The sequence below is a fragment of the Mustelus asterias genome, unplaced genomic scaffold (assembly GCF_964213995.1).
Source record: "Mustelus asterias unplaced genomic scaffold, sMusAst1.hap1.1 HAP1_SCAFFOLD_301, whole genome shotgun sequence".
NCBI lineage: Eukaryota > Metazoa > Chordata > Chondrichthyes > Carcharhiniformes > Triakidae > Mustelus > Mustelus asterias.
In genome coordinates, this window is record NW_027590266.1 from 400,682 (window position 1) to 426,854 (window position 26,173).

At 50.0% G+C, this 26,173-nt stretch overlaps 1 protein-coding gene across 1 annotated transcript in view; it reads right to left on the bottom strand.

The window, feature by feature from the left end:
* Positions 1 to 1,565: 1,565 nt before the first annotated feature.
* The window catches only part of LOC144486240 (interferon-induced protein with tetratricopeptide repeats 5-like), a 115,860-nt gene continuing 91,252 nt past the window's right edge, over positions 1,566 to 26,173 (bottom strand). The window contains exon 2 of the mRNA XM_078204310.1: positions 1,566 to 2,970. Coding sequence (XP_078060436.1) covers positions 1,566 to 2,970 — 1,405 coding nt within the window. The remainder of the gene's footprint in view (positions 2,971 to 26,173) is intronic.

Consider the following 26,173-nt stretch of genomic DNA (forward strand, 5'->3'; position numbering starts at 1 on the left):
AATCTCTGTTTATAAAATCAGTATCTGCAGCCATTGTGTTTTATTATTTTTAACCCAATTTAACCCATTTTTATATCCTTTAGCCTTCCCCCATTTACTGCTTTCCCCTTCAGTGAGATGGTGACAGTCGGTAGAAAATGGTCTTTCCTGGGTATTGTCCGAGCTGCTCTGTGTTGGCCAGTGAGGGTCTGGGATGGTTTGATGAAGAGTTGGTGAAGCTGACAAGTTACAGGACAGGGAGACTCCCAGTGACAGAGACTGAGATCTGAGTGAACGCTCTGGATGGGAGTCTGATCGTCTGTCAGCAAATCCTCAGAGCAACAGAATCAAGAGTTGCTTTATCTGAAGGGGCTGCACTGACTGTTGGCCCTTCCTCCAGTGTTACATGTGGAAAGCCTTTCACCCAATGGGCAACTTTCCTGAGAAGAGGCAGCAAGTGAGAGATAGGGTGGCAGAGTGGTTTTATTATACCCACTACAGGCTGGATTGGATATTGTTATTACACTGTCATTACCATCAGCAGAGTATAAATCACACAGAGTGTATTGAAGCTTATAATACCAGCTGGAATGCGTCATGTAGTTTGCTATTAAAACACAATAAACAGATAATGATCATTATAAAACACGTATGTTATCTCTATTTGGCCTTCAGTTTATATCTACCTCCCAGTTACCTCGGTTACATTCGAATTTGACGGAGGTGATTTTAAATCAACCCACTTGGTGGAAACTAGGTTAAAGTGGGTGGGGCCCTCATTAACATACACGGACTGGGTTGTGGTGACATTGTTGGGCCCCGATTGTGATATTGCCGTGGTTGGGGGGGCTGCTACAGGTTTTCCAACAGGCTGAAGAGAGAGAATCAGGATGTCAAGAGGGGGATGTGTTTCACTTTCCTTTGGACACAAGTTCCCCATCAGACCCCAGGAGGAGGGTTTAGAGATTGTCTGCTATGGACTTGCTTTTTCCAAAGCATGGGACCCTCCCCAGTATCCCCTTCAACTCCCCTCCATGCACATTGTATCGACAAGAGGTACACTGATGGCACAAGAATGAAACTAAGCTTTTAAAATACCCCAAGCCTGGCTTCTGTCAGGGGGTTCTAAATCCCCTCATTACACACCCAACAAAAATAGATCTGGAGTTAAAATCAGGCCTATGAATTGTCTATTATTATAGAAACAACTCCTAACATTCATAATAACCATCCAATTGACTCAATCAACTCTTACTCTCAAAATCAAATGTTTTGTTCTTGCCACATAGAACAGAAGGTCAAAGGGTAAGGAAATAATATGCTACTTGGTTAGTGCATCAATGTGGTCAGTATTCCTGAATAAAACACCGAGATTTTGAAGATTTGCAGAAAGATTATCATTTGAATATTATACATGCATGAATAAAATGTGAATTTGAAAGAAAGTGCCCACAGGAAATAAGTGATAATGTTCCCCAGCCAATCTCTTTATATATTACAGAATATTAATGATTTTTTCAAATATGTGAGCTGGAAAATTCTTTGTAAGCCTGCATGGAAATGCTTAACTCAGGGGCAGCACACAACTAATCTTCATTGCCAAGTTCAAACTCCAAGACCTTTTCAAAGCATTCAATAGCTGCGCTCTCGTCCCCATCCAAGATCCCCCGAATGCAAAAAGCCTTGGTATCTCTTGGAACCTTGGAAAGTAGTTTTTTAGCCATCTTCTCCAAGTTGGTGCGACACTTGTCTCCTGATTGTGAGTCACGTTTCATTTTGAATCCTTCCAAATAATATTTGATGGCATTTGATTCTGATTTTTTGTGGAACAATTCAAATTTTGCAGCCCCAATATATATTTCCTGCTTATCTTCTGGAGTAATATTTTCCAATTCCAGTAAGGTTTTGTAGATCTCTTCCGCTTCGCGATATTCTTCATTCATTGCACAGATTTCTGCAAATGCTAGTTTTGTGATAATAAATGATTGCTTGAGTATCGATGCTTCTCCAAAATGCTGCTTGCATTGATTAATCAGTGCAACCTTCTGTTGAAAAATGGGATTTTGAGGGTCCTTGTTGCCTGGAATTTTGATCAACTGGATTAGTTGGTTCTTGTAACACATACCTATTTGATAGTATAAGAAGGAAGAGTTTGGGGTAATTTCTAATCCTTTCTTCAACAGATCCACAGCTTTTTCCACATCTCCTTTCGTTCTGTAAAACTTTGCAGCATAACGAAGCACGTATGGAAGATCAGGGGATTTCTGCAACGCTTCCTCAATGAATTTCAATGCTTCTTCCTTCTGATTGAACTGTTGTAGTTTTAGAGCCAGCAGCACCATGGCTTCAGTGTGATCTGGATCAAGCTCCAGCACACGTCTCAACTGCTTCATTGCTTCACTAGGCCCACGACTCTCTGGGGTACCAGAAAACCATTCCAGACGTGATAGGGCAGTAGCATATCCAAAAATCCATTCCGTGTTATCCGGAGCTTCCTCCAGAGCCTTTTTAAAACATTCCTTTGCATCTTCATAATATCGAGCAGCAGAGCTCAGCAGTGCCCAACCCTTCTCCCCGTACACTTCAGGTATCATTGCTGTATACCGAGAGGCATCAGGAAATTGTTGACAGATCCTCTCCAGTTTGTCGAGGTAGGACTGAGCCTCTGTCAGTTGTCCCATGTGATAATTGACCCAGGCACGGTTTCCATAGGTGACGATGATTCTTTTTTCAACGTCATCCTTATTATTGGCCCTCAGAATTCTTTCAGCTTCCTGTAAGTTTTGAATCGCCTCCTCACAGTTTCCTTGCAAATAGTTTACAAAAGCGAGTTGGTTGTAAGACCTGGCTCGATATTTCACATCAAGCTGTATTGAATCTTCTAATCTTTGCTTCATATCATCCAAGTCAATGTTTTCTTTCTGTGGCGCCCACGTGAAGTGACATTGAAGCTGATCGAGCTTCACTTTCAACAAATCCTCCTGTCTGTTACTGTAAGGGAAAAAAACTTTCATAAACCACCTTGTCAACAACTGTTATTTGTCTATTTTGCATTTTTGATTCTTGGAATTAATTCTAACCCTTGCCTTTGGTTAACACAAGATAACAGATTTGGGATATTTCACAATGCTATTGTACCACAATGATGCAAAATATTTAATTTATATTCCAGTATTGGTCAAGATTGGTGAATCTCAGCACTGAAATTCCAAGTGAATTATTGCCAATATCACTTGTGCAATGTATCCTGTTTCTATGTTTTCACAATGTGCAAGTTTTTAACTCACTCAAAATCCATTTACCTACACCTGTGGATCCCAAACCTTTTTGGTTGTGTATCCCTGTTCAGGTGTACCAACTTTTTATATCCTCCTGAAGGCACTTTCATTTTTAACTAATCCTCTAATGACGACATGTTCAGAAATACTACAACTATAAAAGTTCTAATTCGGGCAAACAATTTTACCCAATAATGTTGGTCACAAGATACAAACAGAAAACGTATTTGATTCTGCATTTGCTGTTCCCTTTGGTTTATTTGAAAATAATTAAAATAATCCATCTACATTTTTAACAAGATGATGATCTGGTGAACTGGTGCGATGACAATAATCTCTCCCTCAATGTTAACAAAATGAAGGAGATAGTCATCGACTTCAAGAAGCGTAGTGGAGGACATGCCCCTGTCTGCATCAATGGGAAGGAAGTAGAAATGGTCGAGAGCTTCAAGCTTTGAGGTGTCCAGATCAGCAACAATCTGTCCTGGTCCCTCCACGCTGACGCTATAGTTAAGAAAGAACACCAACACCTCTTTTTTCTCAGAAGGCTAAGGAAATTTGGCATGTTTGCTGGGACTCTCTCCAACTTTTACAGATGCACCATAGAAAGCAACCTTTCTGGTTGTATCACAGCTTGGTATGGCTCCTGCTCTGCCCAAGAACACTATAAAGGGTCATGAACGAAGCCCAGTCCATCATGCAAACCAGCCTCCCATCCATTAACTCTGTCTACACTTCTCGCTGCCTTGGGAAAGCAGCCAGTATAATCAAAGACCCCACAACATACTCTCTTCCACCGGGAAAAAGATACAAAAAAGATACCAACCGGCAAAAGAACAGCTTCTTCCCTGTTGTTATCAGACTGTTGAATGAACCTACCTTGCATTAAGTTGATCTTTCTCTGCACCCTAGCTATGATTGTAGCACTACATTCTGCACTCTCTCCTTTCCTTCTCTATGAACGGTATGCTTTGTCTGTATAGCGTGCAAGAAACAATACTTTTCACTGTATACTAATACATGTGACAATAATAAGTCAAATCAAAGAAACTAATTCCAAAGTTTTGATCAGTATGTTTGGGGCGGCATGGTGGCACAGCAGTTATCACTGCTGCCTCACAGCACCAGGGACCCGGGTTCGATTCCCAGCTTTGATCACTGCTCTTTAAATTTTCAAAGAAATCCTGCTGTGTCTCTGAGTTGAAAGAAATCGGTTCTTGCAATTTCAAACCTGTTAGTGACTTAGGCCTGAGGATTAACATTTTTATATTACTGCTATCTGACTGATTCCACAACCTATCATTATCACAGTGGGATGGCCTGAAAGTTCATAATTTGGCTGACAGCTCCCAGAACTCATGATGGGTTTGCTGTATTTGATGTTGGGCTATGAATACAAATGTTTGTTTTTATAAGGGGCTAAGAACTTGAAAGATTTAAGAGTATTGAATGTTTTTTTACCAATGAGAGTGTGTCATATATAGTGAAGTCTGTAATTCCATCTCAGAATGGCTCTTTGAGCACTTCCCATTCTGGATACAGGGTGAGTTGACATGGAGGGTCTGAGAGGAAAGCATGGTGGGAGTTTGATTGGTAAAATCTGGCATCAGGGCTCTAAGGTACTGTGGGAATGAATGGGGGTTTATTGGTGGGGGATAGGGGTGATGGTGTGAGGTGGTGGGAGGATTGATAGGCCCCATCTACATGTATTCCAACCAGGATCCAGTCCCAGAGCACTAATCGCTTGCCTCAGCACTGTTACCCAGCACAAAGGAAGATGGTTGTGGTTGTTGGAGATCAAGCATTTCAGATGCAGGACGTCACTGAATGATTTCCTCGGGGTAGTGACCGGACCCAACGCTCTCCAGCTGATTCATCAATGAACATTGCCGGGGGAGGGGTGAACAGTGTCAGGGAGGGGTGAACAGTGTCAGGGAGGGGTGAACAGTGTCAGGGAGGGGTGAACAGTGTCAGGGAGGGGTGAACTGTGTCAGGGAGGGGTGAACAGTGTCAGGGAGGGGTGAACAGTGTCAGGGAGGGGTGAACAGCGTCAGGGAGGGGTGAACATTGCTGGGGGAGGGGTGAACAGTGTCAGGGAGGGGTGAACAGTGTCAGGGGGAGGAGCTGAACAGTGTCAGGGGGAGGTGAACAGTGTCAGGGGGAGGAGCTGAACAGTGTCGAGGAGGGGAGGGGGTGAACATTGTCTGGGGAGGGGAGGGGGTGATCATTGTCTGGGGAGGGGAGCGTGAACATTGTCTGGGGAGGGGAGGGTGAACATTGTCAGGGGAGCGTGAAGATTGTCAGGGGAGGGGAGGGGGTGAATATTGTCAGGGGAGGGGTGAATATTGTCAGAGGAGGGGGTGACTATTGTCAGGGGAGGGGGTGATCATTGTCTGGGGAGGGGAGGGTGAACATTGTCAGGGGAGGGGGTGAATATTGCCAGGGGAGGGTGAACATTGTCAGAGGAGGGGGTGACTATTGTCAGGGGAGGGGGTGAATGTTATTGGGGAGGGGTAAATATTTTTGGGTGTCAGTTGCTGTCTATTTCAGAACACTTCCCAACCCTCTGTTTTAATTAGCCTCATATAAAGGGTAGAATACGTTAAAATAATATTACATTTTTATAATGCTTTCCACAATCTTTCGATATCCCAGTGCATTTATCTGGCAACAAATCACTGGTCAAGTCCATTTGCTCCTGCAACAAGAGAAATGTGGCAACCAAACAACAATGTAGCGGCTCCATTAGCCATGGGTCCAATTGCCGGAATGGCCGCTAAATCTCACAAGATGCCAGAAGTGTGATTCTCCACAGGGAGATGTCAGTTTGCGATCTTCCCCGTCCCCTTCATGTGATCTCCCAGGAAGGGAACTAGCCTGATCTGCATCTGCATTCATTTCCATATCATTAGCAGGCATCACGACACATTGTCCACCTTTACTGTATCTTCCCACCCAGCCAGCGTGACATCACTCTGGCGCGATTCACTACCGCGCTTGATAAACAGAAACCCTGATGCCATGCCCTCCTCCGAGGAGGTTGGACGCGTATCTCCAGTATCCACCAGGGATACCGAGGAGAGAGAGGGCACTGGAGGGGGTTGATGTTGGAGGTCTGTAAGTTTGTAAATCTGTTCCCAGGAATCTGTGAGGTCGGGGGGGGGGGAGGTGGTGCTGGGGCAGGATGTTGAGGGGGCGCTGTGTGAGGTGGGCTGTGTCTGTGTGGTCAGTGGGGGGTGAGGGGAGTCTTGTTCTGTGCTATGCGGCTTGGGCAGCTGTTATGGATGGGTGGGTGGGTGCCCACATGACAAAGCCTGTACCAGTCCCCTCCTGAGTGGCGAGGTAGGGGTGGGGCTGCAGCTGAGGATTTACTCTCCACTGAGTTTTATTATAGAGGGATGACAGCAATGAGCTCTCTAATGGCTGCCGCTTGACTTACCAGGAAGCTTATTAACGCAGCCTAACCCTGAGGGAGGAACCAATTATGCTGAGTTTGTAAGCAGAGATTTATGCTTGTAACACTGATGGGCCCTTAGGTGTTAGCCCTTTGCATAATCAGCTCCCCACAGAGCTACAGCCAAGGCTCAGCCTCAGGTCTCTGTGAGAGGGCTGGCAGACCTAGTGCCTTGGAAAGAAGGGCCAAAGGGTTCACCTCTCCCCAGGGCCCCAACTCCTGCAGTAGTGGTCCTATTGCATTCCCCCCCCCCCCCCACCCCCCCTGCCCCCACTTCCCAATGCCCATCTCACCATCCGAATGTGAGACTTTAGTTGCGACCAGAAAACTCAAATGGCTCCTGAAAGAGACTTCAGTGGTCCCATCCTCATGGGCAGGAGGGTGAGAGATGTGTTGTGACATTGTGGTCCAGGATTAGGTAGGACACGTGGGTGACCCTTCTGGACATGGCCCCTCCTACATGAGGGCGAACAACTCAGGGAGCTGGTGATGCCTGAATGCCAGCTGCCGATTCAATACGGGAGGCTGATGATGACTCGCAGTGAGGAAAGAGCTGTGATAGTCCTCAGGGATACGGCGAATATCTGACTCCTGTCTGGCTGCTGGCAGCTCACAGACTCCCTGTGGCTTGGCTCATTTCAGAGCGATAATATGCAGAGTCAGTGAACTCTCCTGATGCTGTCTCAGGAGGGCTGGGGGTTCAGTTGGAAGATTGCCTGTATCATTACTGAGCGCTGTCAGTGTGAGGGAAGAACATTCACTGAGATAATAGCACCACATTGAGGGGATCGAAAGTCTGAATGCGTTCCTAATGTTCATGTCATTGCTGTAAGTGAAAGGAACCCACAACACCCTGACTCTGAGGCAGCAGTGATAGCACTGAGCTACAGCTGACTATACACAGTATAGACACAAGAAAATCTGTCTTACCCCATGATGATCTGAGCGAATAGACAGGCTGCTTCTACACTTTGACTTCTGTTATCTGATCAGTTGCAAGAATAGAACGCGATGTGCTCAATTCTTCCAACAAACTCATATATATATCCAGCAACCACACTTTCATACCATTCAGAGTCAGGCAATTTTCCAGAATTGTACTCGTAACAAGGAATTGAAACCAAAAGTGCTCACATCCCTAAATGTCTAACATCACCCGTGCCCCACAGTTTTCTAGCCCTCCTGTTGCAGAAAATCAGCATCACCAAAATAAAAGAATGACCCCTTGATTAATACTCAATCATGTATAGATCAGGCTAATTGTTCCAATCTCCCTCCCTGCACTCACCCCTCCCAGTGTTGAACTTGTAAACGCTGTCAATAATCATCATCTTTCCCCCACCCTCCCCGCAACACTCTCAGGAATGTCTGTTCACTGTGAACAGGGAGCTCCTTGTGGGCAATTGCACCAGTATTATGGTCTTTAAATGTAAAATTCCAATCATCAGAAATTCATAATCGGAAGGGGAATGTGCCTTTATTTTCTTCGGCTTTCTCTTCACTGAGAGTTAATGGAGAATAGCGATCAGTGACTCATCGTTTACAGTTCATTTTCTTCCTCAGTAAGGAGCTCGAAGCTCAAACCTGCCAAACAAAACGAACCATCACTGTTTTGCTTTCTGCCTCCTGACCCGATGAGAATTTTAAAATTAATTTCTTTCCCTGAATGGGTGCCAACATGGGCAAATGAACAAAGGGGAGATGGGAAAACAGGACTGGGCGTAATTGGTAATCATAGAACCCCTACAGCGCAGAAGGAGGCCATTCGACCCAAAGGGCCCGATTTTACCATCGCGTTGCGCCCGTTTTCGGGCGCGAAAACTTGGTAAAGCCGGGCATGAGGTGAGTAGCGCAATCCGCGCCCGCCTCCGCACTGGCTCCCCCTTTACCAAGGCCCGAAAATGGACGCGTTCGGGACCTTTGGGCGCGACAGCCATTTAAATGCATTTGCATGCATTTAAATTGAATTAATGGGCTGCACGCCCAATCTTACCGGCACTTCCTCCTTTACCGCCTGATGCGCTATTCAGACACGAGGTTTGAAGCTCAGTGAATGAAAGGCTTTTATTTACTGTTAACAAAGCTCCCAGAACTTATATACACTATCCCAGACTGAAGGGGTCCCGGCCAGAGCAGGGACTCTTATACCTCTACCAGGAGGCGGAGCCCGACTGGGATGTGCCACAACACTACAGTACAAAGGTGTAACAACCCCACCCTAACCCAACAGCAACAATAGCACAACCCAACAGTAACATATGTACATCCTTGTAGTACTGGCCAGCCCCTGGCTCAGCACTATCCAGTGGGAACCAACGATGGTTCACCACATTCACCCCTCCTTTGAGAAGAAAGGCCGGCGGGGTACAAAAAAACAGAATAAAGTGTCAGCAGTCTACAAGTTCAGACGGTCAGGGGGACCGCACCGTCGTTGTGACCTCCTCAATACCGGCGGTGACACCGGAGTAGGCACTTGCGGTGGCGTTCTCCCCAAGGCGGCGTCCAGCTGTTCTTCCACGGACTCACAGGCCGGTTGACCCTGAGGTGACGGTAGTCCAGGGGATCCTGACACGCCCTGCGGTGGAGACCATCTTCTGGGCTCAGGCAAGCTGTACATGGGAGTAAAATGGTTAAGCAATGGTCCCGATGCTGCCCGCGCCGTGCCCAGGGAAGAAACAAGAGATAAAGGGTTTGTTACAGGGGGTATGGGAGCGACAGGGGTTGCTACGTCCCCTGCTGGCGCCAGGTCTCGGATCGAGACCGTGTCCTCTTGCCCGTCAGGGTATGCCACATATGCATACTGAGGGTTGGCGTGGAGGAGATGGACCTGTTCGACCAACGGGTCAGACTTGCGGGCCCTTACATGTCGCCGCAGGAGGACGGGTCCTGAGTACGTCAACCAAGACGGTAATGAGGTCCCCGAGGAAGACTTCCGAGGGAATGAGAACATCCTCTCGTGGGGAGTAGCATTGGTTGCCGTACACAGGAGGGAGCGAATAGAATGGAGCGCATCAGGGAGCACCTCTTGCCAACGGGAGACTGGAAGACCTTTTGACTTCAACGCCAGTAAGACAGCCTTCCAGACTGTAGCATTCTCGCGTTCCACCTGTCCATTACCCCTAGGGTTGTAGCTCGTGGTCCTCCTAGAGGCAATCCCGTAGGAGAGCAGGAATTGCCTCAAGTCATCGCTCATGAATGACGAGCCCCTGTCGCTATGGATGTAGCCGGGGTACCCGAACAGGGTAAAGAGATCACGGAATGCCTTGATAACCGTGGCAGCGGATGTATCAGAGCAGGGAACAACAAAAGGGAACCGAGAGTACTCGTCAATGATATTGAGGAAGTACACATTCCGATCTGTTGAGGGAAGGGGGCCCTTAAAACCGACACTCAGTCTCTCGAAGGGACGAGTGGCCTTGACTAAATGTGCCCGGTCAGGTCGGTAAAAGTGCGGTTTGCATTCCGCGCAAACCCGACAGCTCCTTGTTACTGACCTGATGTCCTCCACCGAGTAAGGCAGGTTGCGGGCTTTTATAAAGTGGTAGAGCCGAGTGACCCCAGGATGGCACAGGTCATTATGGAGGGCCTGCAAACGGTCCTCCTGTATCCTAGCGCATGTTCCACGCGAGAGGGCATCCGAGGGCTCATTGAGTTTCCCTGGACGATACATGATGTCGTAGTTATAGGTGGAGAGTTCAATTCTCCACCGCAAGATCTTGTCATTCTTGATCTTGCCCCTCTGCGTGTTGTTAAACATGAACGCCATGGACCGCTGGTCCGTGATCAGGGTGAACCGTTTTCCCGCCAAGTAATGGCGCCAGTGCCTGACGGCCTCCACAATGGCCTGGGCCTCCTTTTCCACCGCTGAATGCCAAATTTCGGGGCCTTGGAGGGTGCGGGAAAAAAATGTGACGGGCCTGCCCGCCTGGTTACGTGTGGCGGCCAGGGCGAAATCAGATGCATCGCTCTCCACCTGAAAGGGGATGGACTCGTCTACAGCGTGCATCGTAGCTTTCGCGATGTCTGCTTTCAATTTATCGAAGGCCAATCGGGCCTCTGGCGTTAAGGGAAAAGTCGTGGACTTAATTAGCGGACGGGCTTTGTCCGCGTAGTTAGGAACCCACTGCGCATAATAGGAGAAGAAGCCTAAGCATCTTCTCAGTGCTTTTGCACTAGCAGGTAAGGGAAGTTCAGAAAGGGGGCGCATACGGTCTGGATCAGGGCCAATGACCCCGTTTTCCACCACGTATCCTAGGATGGCTAAACGGCGCGTACGAAACACACACTTCTCCCTGTTGTAGGTCAAGTTCAGGCGAGATGCAGTGCGTAGGAAGTTCAGGAGGTTCGTGTCGTGGTCCTGCTGGTCATGGCCGCAGATGGTGACATTATCCAGGTACGGGAAGGTAGCCCGCAGCCCGTTCTGGTCCACCATTCGGTCCATAGCACGCTGGAAGACCGAGACCCCATTGGTGACACCAAAGGGAACCCTGAGAAAGTGATACAAGCGACCATCCGCCTCAAAAGCCATGTATTGTCGGTCCTCTGGGCGAATGGGGACTTATCTAGACAGCTATATGAACGGAGTGGGAATGGAGGGATACAAAAGAGTGGTCTAGTTTGGACCAGGGAGTGGCGCGGGCTAATTGTTCCTTGTTTCTCGTGGAAGTGGAAATGACTAGGGTTGGGAAGCATTTTCCGATCAGGGCCATTGTGATCTCCTGGACTCGTTTCGATCGCCTAAGGGGGTCGGAGAGGAATTTCCCAGATTTTTTTCCCCCATATTGGCCCTGGGGTTTTTCACTCTGGGTTTTCACCTCTCCCTGGAGATCACATGGTCTGGAATGGGGGGGTGGGGGTGAGTTAATAGGTTGTAATGAACAAAGCATCGTAGCTGTGGGGGACAGCTCGGTGGATAGGATATTGGTATGTAGATAGGCTGGAAAATTGGGCGGGGATCCTGGATTCAGGATTCAATCCTGGACCGGGGAGCGGCGCGGGCTTGGAGGGCCGAAGGGCCTGTTCCTGTGCTGTATTGTTCTTTGTTCTTTGTTCTTTGTTCTTGGTGGTAGGCAGACTTGAGGTCTATGGCGGAGAACACCCGGTACTGCGCAATCTGATTGACCATATCAGATATGCGCGGGAGGGGGTACGCATCCAGCTGCGTATATCGGTTAATGGTCTGACTGTAGTCAATGACCATCCGGGGTTTGTTCCCGCTCTTGACCACCACAACCTGCGCTCTCCACGGACTAGCACTGGGTTGTATGATCCTTTCTTTGAGGAGCCGCTGAACCTCAGATCTAATGAAGATCCGATCCTCAGTGCTGTAACGCCTACTTTTAGTCACGATCGGCTTGCAGCCTGGCACAAGATTCTGGAACAAGGAGGGTGTGGTGATCTTCAGCGTCGAGAGGCTGCAGGCGGGGCGCGTTGGGCAATTTGGAGGCTGCTTCTGTTTTCCCACTGCCAGTGAAGGGAGTGGCCCACTGTACTGTAGGATTACACTCCTCAAGTGGACCATGAAGTTTAGTCCGAGAAGTATTGGCGTGCAAAAATACGGCAACACAAGGAGCTTGAAACGCTCGTAAACTGTGCCTTGCACCTTCAAGGTTACCACGCAACTCCCTAGCACGGCAACAGACTGGGACCTTGATGCCATAGAGATTGTCTGTTTGGCAGGTTGAATCTGGAGTCCACACCGCTTCACAGTGTCTGGGTGGATAAAGCTCTCAGTGCTCCCGCTGTCAAACAGACAATAAATCACGTGGTCATTTACCTGGATATTCATCATAGATTTGTCAAGTCTATGAGGCTTGGCCTGGTCCAGGATGATCGACGCCACCGTTGGTTCATGAGCGCCACTGCAGGCAGCTGAAGTCGATGAGGAGGACCCCTGCTGGTCGTTCGTGGTCAGTGTCGACCAACATGGCTGCCCCCATGAGTCGCACGTGGGTGAGGGCGTCAAACTCAGCGACCCCTGGTGGTCATACTCCTCCGACTCCGTCGACCGTAATGGCGTCGTCCTGGTCTCGCACGTGGACGAACCCCGCGACGACTTCGACGACGAAGACCCGAGCTCTGAAGAATCGTGGGCCACACTGCCGTTCCTGGGTTTAGATCGGCACACTTTTGAATAATGCCCTTTTTTACCGCATGCGGTGCACAACACAGCTTTAGCGGGACACTTTTGCCGAGTATGCTTCGCTCCTCCACAGAAATAGCACCGCGGGCCGCCCGGGGCTGCTGCCGTCGTCTGGCCCGAATGGGAGCACGCCATTACACAGCATTTCGAACCCGAGGGACGAGGAGGGATTGGCGACTGCTCCTGCCACGTTGTCTCCACATGGTCCTCCGGATATAATACTAAGCTTTTGGAGGCCGACTCGAGCATCTCTGCTAACTCGATGGCCTGGGTAAGATTAAGGTTACCCTTCTCCAACAGTTTAAGTCGAATGTACGACGATCCGACCCCGGCCACAAACGCATCTCGGGCGAGGTCATACATGCTCTGCTCAGCCGACACAGCTTTGCAGTCATAGCCCCTGGCTAGCTGTAGGAGCTCGTTCGCATATTCCTCCATCATTTCGCCAGACTGCCGTCGTCGAGTGGCTAGGAGGTAACGAGCGTGTATCTCATTAGGTGGTTTGGTATAGCGCTTCTTCAGAAGCTCGAGGGCCTTAGTATAATCGGTGGCCGCACGGATCACGAGGTAGACAGTGTCGCTTACCCTCGCATGGAGGACCCGGAGTCTGTCATCATCTGTGGTGACCGCTGCGGAGGCTGCCAGGTAGTCTTCGAAACACTTCAGCCAGTGGTCGAAGGTGTTAGAAGCGCCCACCGCACGTGGATCTAGCATAAGGCGTTCCGGCTTCAGAATTTGCTCCATACTCTCTCTTTTTTGTTCAACGAGAGTTTAACGACAGTCAATAAAATTGATGCGTTATTCAGACACGAGGCTTGAAGCTCAGTAAATGAAAGGCTTTTATTTACTGTTAACGAAGCTACCAGAACTTATATACACTATCCCAGACTGAAGGGGTCCCGGCCAGAGCAGGGACTCTTATACCTCTCCCAGGAGGCGGAGCCCGACTGGGATGTGCCACAACACTACAGTACAAAGGTGTAACAACCCCATCCTAACCCCAACAGCAACAATAGCACAACCCAACAGTAACATATGTACATCCTTGTAGTACTGGCCAGCCCCTGGCTCAGCACTATCCAGTGGGAACCAACGATGGTTTACCACACCACCGCGTTCACCAATCCGGAATCGGCGCAAAACAGACATGCTCCATATAAGTCCGATTCAGGCACTCCATCAGTGAGGGTTAGTGAGGAGGGAAGTGCATAGCGTCCGACAGCTCTGCTACTCGCGGGTGTCCTGTTGTTGCGGCCATTTTCTGTCTTGGGTCGGTGGTGGCTCTGTGAGTGTGTGGGGGGTGGGGGGCTGTTGCTCAGCAGGGTCTCCGATGTCCGACTTGCAGCATGGACCTGGGTCTCAGCACTGACCTCGGGTCTTGTGGTGCCACTGGGTCCTAGTGCACTCAGCTCACCACCAGCTGAAGGATGTGCACAAAGCCCTTGCAAATTGCACTGCTGCAGCCTTTCAACTGCAAGGAGCTGTTATTGTGGGGAGCATGTGGCTGGGGGAATTGGGGGGACTGGGATTGTGGGGAGTATGTGGCTGGGGAATTGGGGGGGCTGTGATTGTGGGGAGCATGTGGCTGGGGGAATTGGGGGGGACTGTGATTGTGGGGAGTATGTGGCTGGGGGAATTGGGGGGGGCTGTGATTGTGGGGAGCATGTGGCTGGGGGAATTGGGGGGACTGTGATTGTGGGGAGCATGTGGCTGGGGGAATTGGGGGGGGCTGTGATTGTGGGGAGCATGTGGCTGGGGGAATTGGGGGGACTGTGATTGTGGGGAGCATGTGGCTGGGGGAATTGGGGGGGCTGTGATTCTGGGAAGCATGTGGCTGGGGGAATTGGGGGGGGCTGTGATTGTGGGGAGCATGTGGCTGGGGGAATTGGGGGGGGCTGTGATTGTGGGGAGCATGTGGCTGGGGGAATTGGGGGGGGCTGTGATTGTGGGGAGCATGTGGCTGGGGGAATTGAGGAGGATGTGATTGTGGAGAGCATGTGGCTGGGGGAATTGGGGGGGCTGTGATTGTGGGGAGCATGTGGCTGGGGGAATTGAGTGTGGCTGTGATTGTGGGGAGCATGTGCTGGGGGAATTGAGGGGGCTGTGATTGTGGGGAGCATGTGGCTGGGGGAATTGGGGGGGCTGTGATTGTGGGGAGTATGTGGCTGGGGGAATTGGGGGGGCTGTGATTCTGGGAAGCATGTGGCTGGGGGAATTGGGGGGGCTGTGATTGTGGGGAGCATGTGGCTGGGGGAATTGAGGGGGATGTGATTGTGGGGAGCATGTGGCTGGGGAATTGGGGTGGGCTGTGATTCTGGGAAACATGTGGCTGGGGGAATTGAGGGGGATGTGATTCTGGGAAACATGTGGCTGGGGGAATTAGGGGGTACGGACAGTGACTGTGGATGTGCTGGAGGCAAGCAGCGTTCCTTAATCTCTACATGTGTTCCTCTCCACCTTCCCCCGCCCCCTGCCCTCCCCGCCACCATCCCACCCCCTTCCCTTCAGAGTGACGAGGTAGCTTTTGCAATGCAACCAATCGATCTTGTTGTTCTTTTGGTTGCTGTTGGAGCTGAGGAGGAGCTGGAAGAAGAATTTCAGGCACAGGAGGCCTGGGCCTTACCACTTGCAGGAGTAGAGGGAGACGACCACCAGGGGCAGGAGGTGGCCGCCATTCACCCAGAGGGAGGGGCGCAGGAGAAGGAGGGAGCAGAGACCCCGGCAGTTCCATGCACGAGTGTCATTTGAACAGATGTTGGACCCGTGTGCTGCCAACGTCTGCGCCTCCAAAAGGAGACAGTGCAACACCTGTGTCTGCGCAAGGCACCCAGGATGCATGCATGACAGCTTCATTGTCAGGAGCTCGGACATCCTGGAGGCATTTGAGGAGGAGCCCAGGCTGCGGGGGTGGCTCGTGGGTGATATGGGTTACCCGCTACGGACATGGCTGATGACGCCTGTGTCTGAGACGGAGACCTGCTATAATGAGGCCCATGTAGCCACCTGCACCATAGTGGAGAGGGGCATTGGGCTCCTCAAAATGTAAGTCCGGTGCCTGGACTGATCTGGCGGGGCCCGACAATACTTCCCCCATTGTGGTCGTGTCTGTGCCTTGCACAATCTGGTTCTACAGAGAGGTGACATATTGGAGGAGGAGGAGGATGGCGTGGAGGCCGACCAGCCGGGCATCACTGGGGAGGAGGCTGCCCAGCAGGAGGAGGAGGAAGAAGAGGAAGAGCAGGCCGAGGAACACCAACCAGGCGTTGGAGGGCTGGTAGCCCAAATGAGGCATGCGAAGGTGGCAAGGGAGGCCCTGATCACCAGGCGGTTCAGTTACTGGGGGCTTTTGTCTGTGGGTTCCATCGCCCCCCCCCCCCACCACCCCCCCCACCCACCCCCCCCCCCCCCCCCCCCCCCCCAAAAATTCCTTCCATATCCTGCAACATTGTCACACCAGAGTGGTGGGCCTGGGTACTCAGTGTTCGTGAGTTTCTTTGGCAGGCAGGAGGGTGATGACGACTCGCGAAGCACCATTATGATGATGCCCTGGTGCAAACTAGTCTGACTCCTACCTGAGCTCCGCATGCACGCTGGCACTTGGGCCCATGTCTGTGTAGTGGGTAAGGGATCCGAAAGCCCCATACAGGGCCCTGGGGTGGGTGGTGGTGGGGGACGGGAGGGAATCGTTTGTGGGTTCTGGGGAACCACTGGCTTCCTTTTGTCAGTGACATAAAACAAAGCATCAAGAAAATTACATCACAGGAACAGGCCCTTCGGCCCTCCAAGCCTGTAGTGACCAGGCTGTCCATCTGATCTGTTACCTCCTACCCCTCTGGGGACCATATGCCTCTATTCCCATCCCATTCACATAGCTGTAAAGACGCCCCTTAAACGTCATCGTATCTGTGTCTGCGACCTTCCCCGGCAGCGAGTTCCAGGCACCCACTACCCTCTCTGTGCAAATAAACATGTCTCGTACATCTCCTTTAAACCTTGCCCCTGCACCCAAAACTCATGCCCCCGAGAAGTTGCCTCAAAATGAGTGAAGGGATGACAGGTGCTTGACGGCAGCCCAACCATGCTGTCACTGACAGCCCGCATCTCCCCTTCCCTTGACAATTCCAGCACCTGCACCTCAAAGGGGATGAGGACCCGGAAGTCTTCGCCCTCTCATGGGTGTTATGGTCAGTCTTCTCCAGTGGAGACAGAAGGAGCCATGAAAGAAATGGTGGCGTGGCTCCTGCAGAGTATCAGGTGGCGGCCCTCAGAGGGCAAGCGCAGTGGGGCTCTTTGGGGGGGAAAGGAAGGAGCTGCTTGGGGGTCAGGAGCTAGAAGCATGCAGGGTGCTGGGGATGGGAGGATCTGGGGGAGATTTGGGGGAAGATGCTAAATGGGGTTCAGCACTCATCCTTTCTGCCCGGATGAGGTCATTGACTTTTTTCCGGCACTGCGTCCCGATTTGGGGGGGCCAGTGCCCTGGCACTGACCGAGCCGGCAACTTCCTCCTGGGTCGCATTTCCCCCTGGGTCTGTGTCCTCCTGGGGCAAGAGGGTGTCCCGCTTCACCTCTGCTCCATCCAGCAGCCTCCCCAGGTCGCCCTCAGTAAATCGCCGGGGGGGCGGGGGGGGGGGGCGCGGGGGCTGGTCATGTGCACATTTTGTGCAGGAATGCCTGCCTGCCTGTCCATTCTTGAGTTATGTATGGAGCTGCCCCTCGTTAGGGCAGATCAGCTGCAGGCAGTTCGGCAGAACATTCCAGCAAGTTCCATGCAGTTTGCTTGTTAGCATTGAGAGGAAGGCAAGTGAGCACTTGCAGGTGTGCTGATGGGGAGGGGGGTGTTGGACCAGTGCTTCAATGATTGGGGACAGGGGAGAGAGAGGGAGGTGTCACACAGCCATCAGAGTCCGGAGGAGATGGGGGCCTAGTGCGGGAGGGTTTGGGGTGGGGTGAGGGGGATCACTCTGCCTGATATCTGTCAGATGGAGGAAGGAGGGTGGATCTCTCTGCCTGAGATCAGTGAGGGGGAAGGGGGGGGTCCGCTGCCACTCTGCCTGAGATCAGTGGAGGGGAGAGAGTGGGGCCCGTAATCGGTCTGGGTGGTGGGGCGATGTGGGGGGGTGGGGGGGGGGGTGGGCGGGTGGCGGGGGGGGGGGGGGGGGCGGGGGGTGGGGGGGTTGGTGGGGGGTGGGGGTGGGGTGGTGGGGGGCGAAGGGGGTCAGTAATGTTGTGGGGGTGGGACAATGACTGTGCGGGCCAGGATAAGGCATTATCCGGCTGGGGAGGGACGTGGCAGGAGAGCGCTATTCTATCATTTCTTTTCTGCGTATGCGCAGTTGGAGGAGCCAATCGGAGCTGCAGGATTTTGGGTGGGTTAAGCCCCGCCCACAGGCTTGTACCACGTGATTTGGAATCGCTGATATTTTTAAGATTGAGTGCGTATGGGGGCGCCTGAGAACGGGTCTAAAAGTCAGACCTGAAACACTCCCAGTTTTAAGTCCGTCCAGCACTTAGAATCAAAATGGTAAAATAGGGCCCATAGAGTCTGCACCGACTCTTACCCAGGCTTTCCCCTTAACCCCACATACTTACCTCACTAATCCCCCTAACTTAACCTTGGGATCCGGGTTCATAGGATGCTCAAAGCAGCGTCGCAGGTGGAGGCTGTGGTTAAGAAGGCGTATGGAATACTGGCCTTCATTAATAGAGGAATTGAGCTTAGAAATCGGGAGATAATACTGCAGCTGTATAGGACCCTGGTCAGACCTCACCTGGAGTACTGTGCCCAGTTCTGGTCGCCTCATTACAGAAAGGATGTGGAAGCCATAGAAAGGGTGCAGAGGAGATTTACAAGGATGTTGCCTGGATTAGGTGGCATGCCTTATGAAGGTAGGTTGAGAGAGCTAAGTCTTTTCTCCTTGGAGAGGCGAAGGATGAGGGGTGATCAGTTAAAGATGTATAAGATGTTGAGGGGTATTGATAGAATGGATTGTCAGAGGCTTTTACCCAAGGCTGGAATGGTTGCCACAAGAGGTCACAGGTTTAAGGTGCTGGGGAGTAGGTACAGAGGAGATGTTAGGGGTAAGTTTTTCACTCAGAGGGTGGTGGGTGCGTGGAATCGGCTGCCGGTAGTGGTGGTGGTGGCAGATTCAATAGGGTCTTTTTAGAGACTTTTGGATAAGTTCATGGAAGTTAGTAAGATAGAGGGTTATAGGTAAGCCTAGTAGGTAGGGACATGTTCGGCGCAACTTGTGGGCTGAAGGGCCTGTTTATGCTGTAGCTTTTCTATGTTCTAACCTATACATCTTGGGTCAGCAAAGGGGCAAATTAGCATGGCCAATCTACCTGACCTGCATATCCTTGTATGGAACAATGATATGAATTACTTCATGTCTATGAATGAGGGCCAGTCAGGAGTGCTTTGATTAGAAAGACTTGGGCGAGGGTTTCAGCAGCAGAGAAGTTGAGGCAAATGGTGGCACAAACTTGAGACTGTTTAGATCAGGGGGTGAAATCCCCACATGTTTGAATCTTATTTTAATTCTTAATACAATATTTTTATTACTTAAGAAGTCTGTTGCCAATGGATTAAAGGATCAGTGAGCTGGAAGCTTTCTGCATTCCTTGTTCTTTTTCTTGCATTATGTTGACAGAGAAACTAAGCCTGTTCAGCGAAACTAACCCGCATTGATTTGCTTTCTGCTTCCGAACCAGATGAGATTGTGAAATTGAGTCGTTGTTGTTATGCAGCTTTAATTTAAACACCTTCCAAGCATTCCAGTTTAATGAGACAAACAAGGACAGTAATTCAATTATTTCTTTATTTAACACTTCTAGTACCAACTCATTAACTCTTTACTGAACTTTAACTCTAACTGAACATCAACTTTCAACTGAACTTTAACTCTTAAACTGAATATTAACTTTAACTGAACACCAACTTTATCTAAACATCAACTTTAACTATTTAACTGAAAATAGATACTACCGAGTTTAGGAAAACCTTGGCCAAGAAATATCCTCAATGTAGAATCTATCTTCTTGTTCTCTGAAGCATCCTTCAGGGTACAGTCCTTGTTGTGATGGTTGGTCTCCTGGAGTTATTGCTGCCACAACAAAGGACTCGCATGTCTTTTTATCCACAATTCTCCACTCGCTTCCAGAAGATTCAGCCAACTGTGTCATCAGAAACCGATCACATGACTCGAATAACCAGTTAAATTACTTTTGAGCGATGCCATGATACTTAGTTCATTATACATGTTCCATACATAGCAGCCATATAAATCAGAGACGCACTGTCTCGGTTAATGTTGTAAGGGGAAAATACAAGGGGGGCACACTTTAAAATGGCAGCACAAGAAAGCACACTCTGAAATGGTTGCCTGGCACACACAGGGTTAACTGGGAAAGAAGCCAGAAAAACAGCCACAGGCTCCCGCTTTTCAGAAATAACGTCAAGCCAGAATCCTGACAGACAAACCACTTACAAAGTACAGACAGTGACTCATAGCAAACAAACACCTCAGGAAGCCAAAGCCACGGGTCGAAACATCTTTAAGATAAGGAAACCCCTAAACAAAGAGTTTAGATTAATGCTAGAGGAAGGCGGGAAATATGAATGCGAGGGAACCGATTAGCACCCGCACAAGACGAAACTAGCCATTGATAGACCCATTCATAAAATGCTAAATGTCTATACCTGTTTGTATTCTTGTAAATATGGGGAAATGTACCCATTCATGAAATGTTAAATACTTGTAAATGTGATAATCTTCGAATCACCGGTCTACCCATTGTGTAAAGGGTATAAAATTGAACCGCTCCCGGTATACAATTGAGAAAAGGTGTTCTATGAACATAGCGCCTTTCTCCACGGAGCTCCGTTTAATAAATCGTATTTTCTGAATCTCGAAGTCTGACTACTGGTGGATTTTTCCCACAACAATGTAAACAACTTCCCTTATCTGGGAAGCTTCAAATCACAGCTCCCAGACCAGAGCCTCTTTACGACCTGCATCTGGTTTTAATCTATAAATTGGCTAAAAATCCCAGCATTCTTAGCTTTCAACGAGAATAGCCATTTTAAAGCCACTATTGCCATTATTGTCATTAAACTATTGTTGTAGCCATTCTTTCTCTGTCCACAGTTGCCGAAATGGAAACCTGTGTAGAACAGCAAGCACAGGGTAAACAGGACCTGGAATGAGTGAGGCTATACGAGCAGAGATTGATAAAGGCAAGTGTCCCATCTGTGTTTTTCACCACTCCAATGACATCCTTTCCGCCTTCAGAGATCCATGGATAAACACACCAAGATCCCTTTGTCCTGCAGAACTTCCTAGTGACATGCCGTTCATTTGAATACTTTCTTGTCAAATAATGCCTTCCAAAGTGTATCACCTCACATTTTTCAGGGTTAAATTCCACCTGCCACATACCTGCCCATTTGACCATCGTTTATCTAAATGACAAATAGTAGGGGACCCAGCCCAGATCCCTGTGGTACGCCACTGGGACACTGGCATCCAGTCACTAAAGTAGCCTTTTGTCATCATGTTCTGCCTTCTACAACTAAACCAATTTTGAACCCACTTTATCAAATTACCCTGTATCCCATGTACATTTGCCTTCTTTATAAGGCTCCCATGTCAGACATTGTCAAAGACTTTGCTGAAATGCATATAAACTACATCAATTGCACTACCCTCATCAACACACCTGGTCACCTTCTCAAAAAATTTAATCAAGTTTGTTAGGCATGACCTCCCTCTGACGAAGCCATGCTGACAATCCCTGTTCAAACCTTATAGGTGGGATTTTATGGCCTCACTCATCCCGAAACTGTAAAATCCTGCCTGAGGACAACGTAACTTCCCATTGTCCATCCCTCGCCCGCTCCGATTCCCGTGGTGGGCGAGGCGGTAAAATTTCAGCCTATCTCTCCAAGTGGAGATAGATTCTCTCCTTCAGGATTTTCTCCAATAGTTTCCCTACCACCAGCATGTCCACTTCTCTGGAATTCAGATATCTAACATGTTTCAGTGACATCTCTGTGATAAATTGATTGTGGTGCCGGTAACACCTAGAACTTGAAATTCTAGTCAGGCAGCTCCGTCCCTGGAGCTGGGTTGAAGCAACACATCCCACCCACCAGTCTGACCGAGCACTGACAGGAACCTCAATCCTGCGGGGGAGGTCAAAGCCTGTATTATAAAGGGGGTGTTGTGGGAATTACCACCGGAGTCAGACTGGAGGTTCAATAATACAGCTTTATTTTGGACATGAAGCTTCGAGGGAGAAAGCATTGGTACTCCGCAGCACTTGGCAGCTACCTTCTCAATAATACAATAGCAGCTGATCATTTTTATACTTCTCAGACAATGGATAGTCCGGACATTAGTCATTTAACACATCGTTATAGTTGAGGAGACAGATCATGGTGATCGATAGTTAACACATCGTTACAATCAGATAGGTACAGACATGGGCATTTAACATCGCATTGTTTCATAGAATGGATACATTTCCTCTATCAATGACTATCAATGACTGGTTTCGGTCTATTCATACAGTGATTGGTTTTGCTGCATTTATGTATTTCTGTTCCCATCTATGGCTGATCTTAATATCAGACCTTATTGTCTTGGGTCTGTCCTCAGAACCATAGAAAATTACAGCTCAGAAACAGGCCTTTTGGCCCTTCTTGTCTGTGCCGAACCATTTTTTGCCTAGTCCCACTGACCTGCACTTGGACCATATCCCTCCACACCCCTCTCATCCATGAACCCGTCCAAGTTTTTCTTAAATGTTAAATGTGACCCCGCATTTACCACTTTATCCGGCAGCTCATTCCACACTCCCACCACTCTCTGCGTGAAGAAGCCCCCCCTAATATTCCCTTTAAACTTTTCTCCTTTCACCCTTAACCCATGCCCTCTGGTTTTTTTCTTCCCTAGCCTCAGCGGAAAAAGCCTGCTTGCATTCACTCTATCTATACCCATCTGTAAGTTTTAGGGCAAATCCTCCATGATTAAAAAACCCAGGGATAAGGAAAATGGCCGACTGGTTGTCAGGAACTTTTACAGCCACATGAATATGCAAGAGGCTGGGAATAACGAGAAGGTCGAGACAGGAATAATCGAATCAACAAGAAACAAAGGAGAAACGATGGCCAGCAGACAAGAAGTAAATAGCCCAGCAGCAAGACAATGAGAACAGAGATCATTCCATCCACAGACAACATCAATGACTCATCTCGCTGATGAGATTCCAATCAGGATGACTCAGAGAACATTTAAAAGACATTAAAATGTCAATTAAGGGCGGTCCCGACAGTTCCGGCCTTTTGGCCCAGTCAATCGAAACTATCAATTATCAGAAACTGTTTTTGTGTGAGAGAATCACGGGTTCAGGTTTTAAAAAGGGACAAGCAAGCTCTGGTCTCTCTCTCGCTTTTCTCTTCGGACCAGCATGGCAGCACCCTCCACTCTCTTCTCCTGTTCCTGCCTCTCGTTCGTCTCCAGCACGCAGCCCGAAGCCCATTGAGCAATTTAAACTAGGATTGTGAGTACCCTCCGGTAATTCGCAAAGTTCCCGAGATCATCATAGTGATGAGGCTTTGGGGAAAGGGGGGGCCTTTTGCATGCACCTTTCATAGTTTAAGACACTGGTAAACTAGTGTAAAGTAAGCATTCTCGTTGTGTCCGTTTTAGTATTCCTTCCATAGCTATAGTCTTATAGAGCATAAGGCATTGTGTGTTGTTTTCCTGGTGTTTGGTGACCTTGACCTTGATGTTTTAATAGATATATATATATATATATCTTTGACTTCCATTGGAGTCCGTTTTGATCTTTTCAATTTCTCACCAATAATCTCTGACCAAGTCACAATATTAAATATACCTTACCATAATTCCGGAGTCTAGAACTGAGGGTACCCTGGGCGCTTCGAAACCGCCCACTCAGGAAAGGCTGCCAGATAGTGGATAGGCAGCAGTTTCCTTTTCTCTCTCTTGGGAGCGCTACTCTAGTGAAGTAGACGCAAGGTGGCCATTGTTCCATCGGCGAGAGAGAGAATCACTCGGGCATTGGTGAGGTTTGGGTAACGGAGACCCAAACCTAAAATAAGCCCAGTGGAGTTAAAAAGAGGGATCCCGCTACAATGGCGACCGCGACAGGACTCCGGTGGTCTGGAATATGTGACTTATCAGAGGGGGTGAGGGAAAGAAGCAAAATGGAGGAGAGAATCTCCTCATATCTGTGGAAAAAGGTCAACCTCACCGAAACGTGGGTATTAGCACTAATCAATGCAGAGCAGCCCGTAATGGCTGCGGCTGCATGGACAGAGAGCAAGGAATACACTAAAGGGTTGGAAAAGGCAGCTTGGCTAGCCTGCCTGTCCCAGCAGGTAGCCAAAATGGAAAGGAGAATTGCTGTTCTGGAGGGAGAGTTGAGCAAAGTTAGGGCCAGCACGGGGGACAGCGCTAGAGCAGAGGAACAGTTATTTAATGAATTAACTGATGCGAGGCAGTGCATCCTACAAGCTGGCGAGTCACACCGATATGAAAAGGAATTCCTCCAATGCCAGGTAGTTGAGGCAAAGGAGAGGGAACGGGAGGCCCAGGAACTCCTGGCTCAAGGTGCGCAGAGGTACAAGGAGCTGGAAGGGAGGTTCAGGGACATCCAGGCAACATACAGGGTGGCTTGCGACGAGTTAGGTGACGGCGAGCATGGGCCATGCCAGGCACGGATAGAAGAGCTGGAGGAGGCTCTGTCCAAGCTCAGGGGACGGGTGCACCTGGGAGGTCCAGGAGGGTCCCCTAGGGGCAGAGGGTTCCTCGCAGCGGATGATTCCCCAGGCGCTAAGGGGAATAGACCGCCTCCTGAGGCGCCGGAAACGTGTCCGGGTCGGCAGGTGGGGTTCGGGCTGTCCAGAGAGGGGCAGGTCCAAGGGAGGTCAATGGGGTACCCCCAGGTAGCGGCGTGTCCACCGGGTATAGCGCACCATTCCTTTGGGAAAGGGAACAGACCGCTGCCTGAGATGCCGGTAATGTGTCCGGGTCAGCAGGTAGGGTTCGGGACGTCCAGGGAGGGACGGGTCCAAGGGGGGGTCAGTGGAGTATCCCCAGGTTGGGGTGTCTCCGACATGAGTAGCACACCCCGGAGTGTTGGGGCTACGGAGCATGGAGGGAGAGCCGAATGCCGATGAGGCAGGGGGGCAACAGCCCCAGGTGGGGCAGATATCCCCGGTTAGACAAAGAAAGTATGGTCCCCCGGTGGGAGGGGACGCAAGGGGACCGATAGAGAGTGACATAATAATTCCCCATGGGGCACATGTGCTCAGGGGGATGGTAACCCACATCCCAAGACTGACTAGGGCGGGAGACCCGTCATTACATTTTATGGAGGTGCAACAGGCAGCCGACATAAATGATTGTGATGAGGTGGAACGGGTGAAACTACTGCTGATGACTCTGGATTCCTATTTATGTAAGGCAGTGACCTCCAGGGAAGGGGGAAGACCTGCCACATGGGTAGCGGCACAGACAGCGGTTCTGGAGGCCATGGGGTTAAACCAAGGTAGTCCCTTCGCAAGGGTGTGGGAGACAAAGCAGCAAGTCGCTGAGTCCCCGGATATGTTTGCAGACAGGCTGTGGACAGTATATGAGGGAGTGTGTGGGACTCCCTTAGACAGGCAACATCTGGACGAGAGGACAGCCCACTGGCTGAAGACTCTCGTGGCTAACTGCCTTCCGCGAGTTAGGGCAAAGGCCGAGCATTGGTTCGACCCGCTGGACCCCAACCTTAACGAGGCGGAGGTAATAAGGAAGCTCACCCTTGCGTATCGCAATGGGGAGAGAAGTGAGGAAAAGCCCCATAAGGGCAAGGTGCATGAGGTCGCACCGGCACCCCTCCCTAGGAGGGAGTGGAAGCAGGAAGGCAGCCGGGCCTCAGACCGGAGGCCAGTGTGCTACGGGTGTGGGAAGCCCGGGCACTTCAGGAGGGAGTGTAGGAACTCAAGCAGGGAGGAAAGGGCTCCCATGAAAAAGACACCAACCCCGGTGGTAGGAGCACTTACCCCGGAGACGATCGATGTAAAGGATCTGCTGGCTTATCTGCAGACCAAGGCAACAGGGTCCGGGCAGGTAGCGATGGCAACAGGCCAGGGCCAGCCCGCACCCGCACCATGAACTCCCTTATGACTGCCAGCGGGGCAGCCCACCTTCCTATGTCCATTAGAGTATGGCCCATGCGGGAGACCCTGGGTCAGGATGGAGATCCAGGATGTGGCCGGGAGTTACCTACTGGACACAGGTGCTT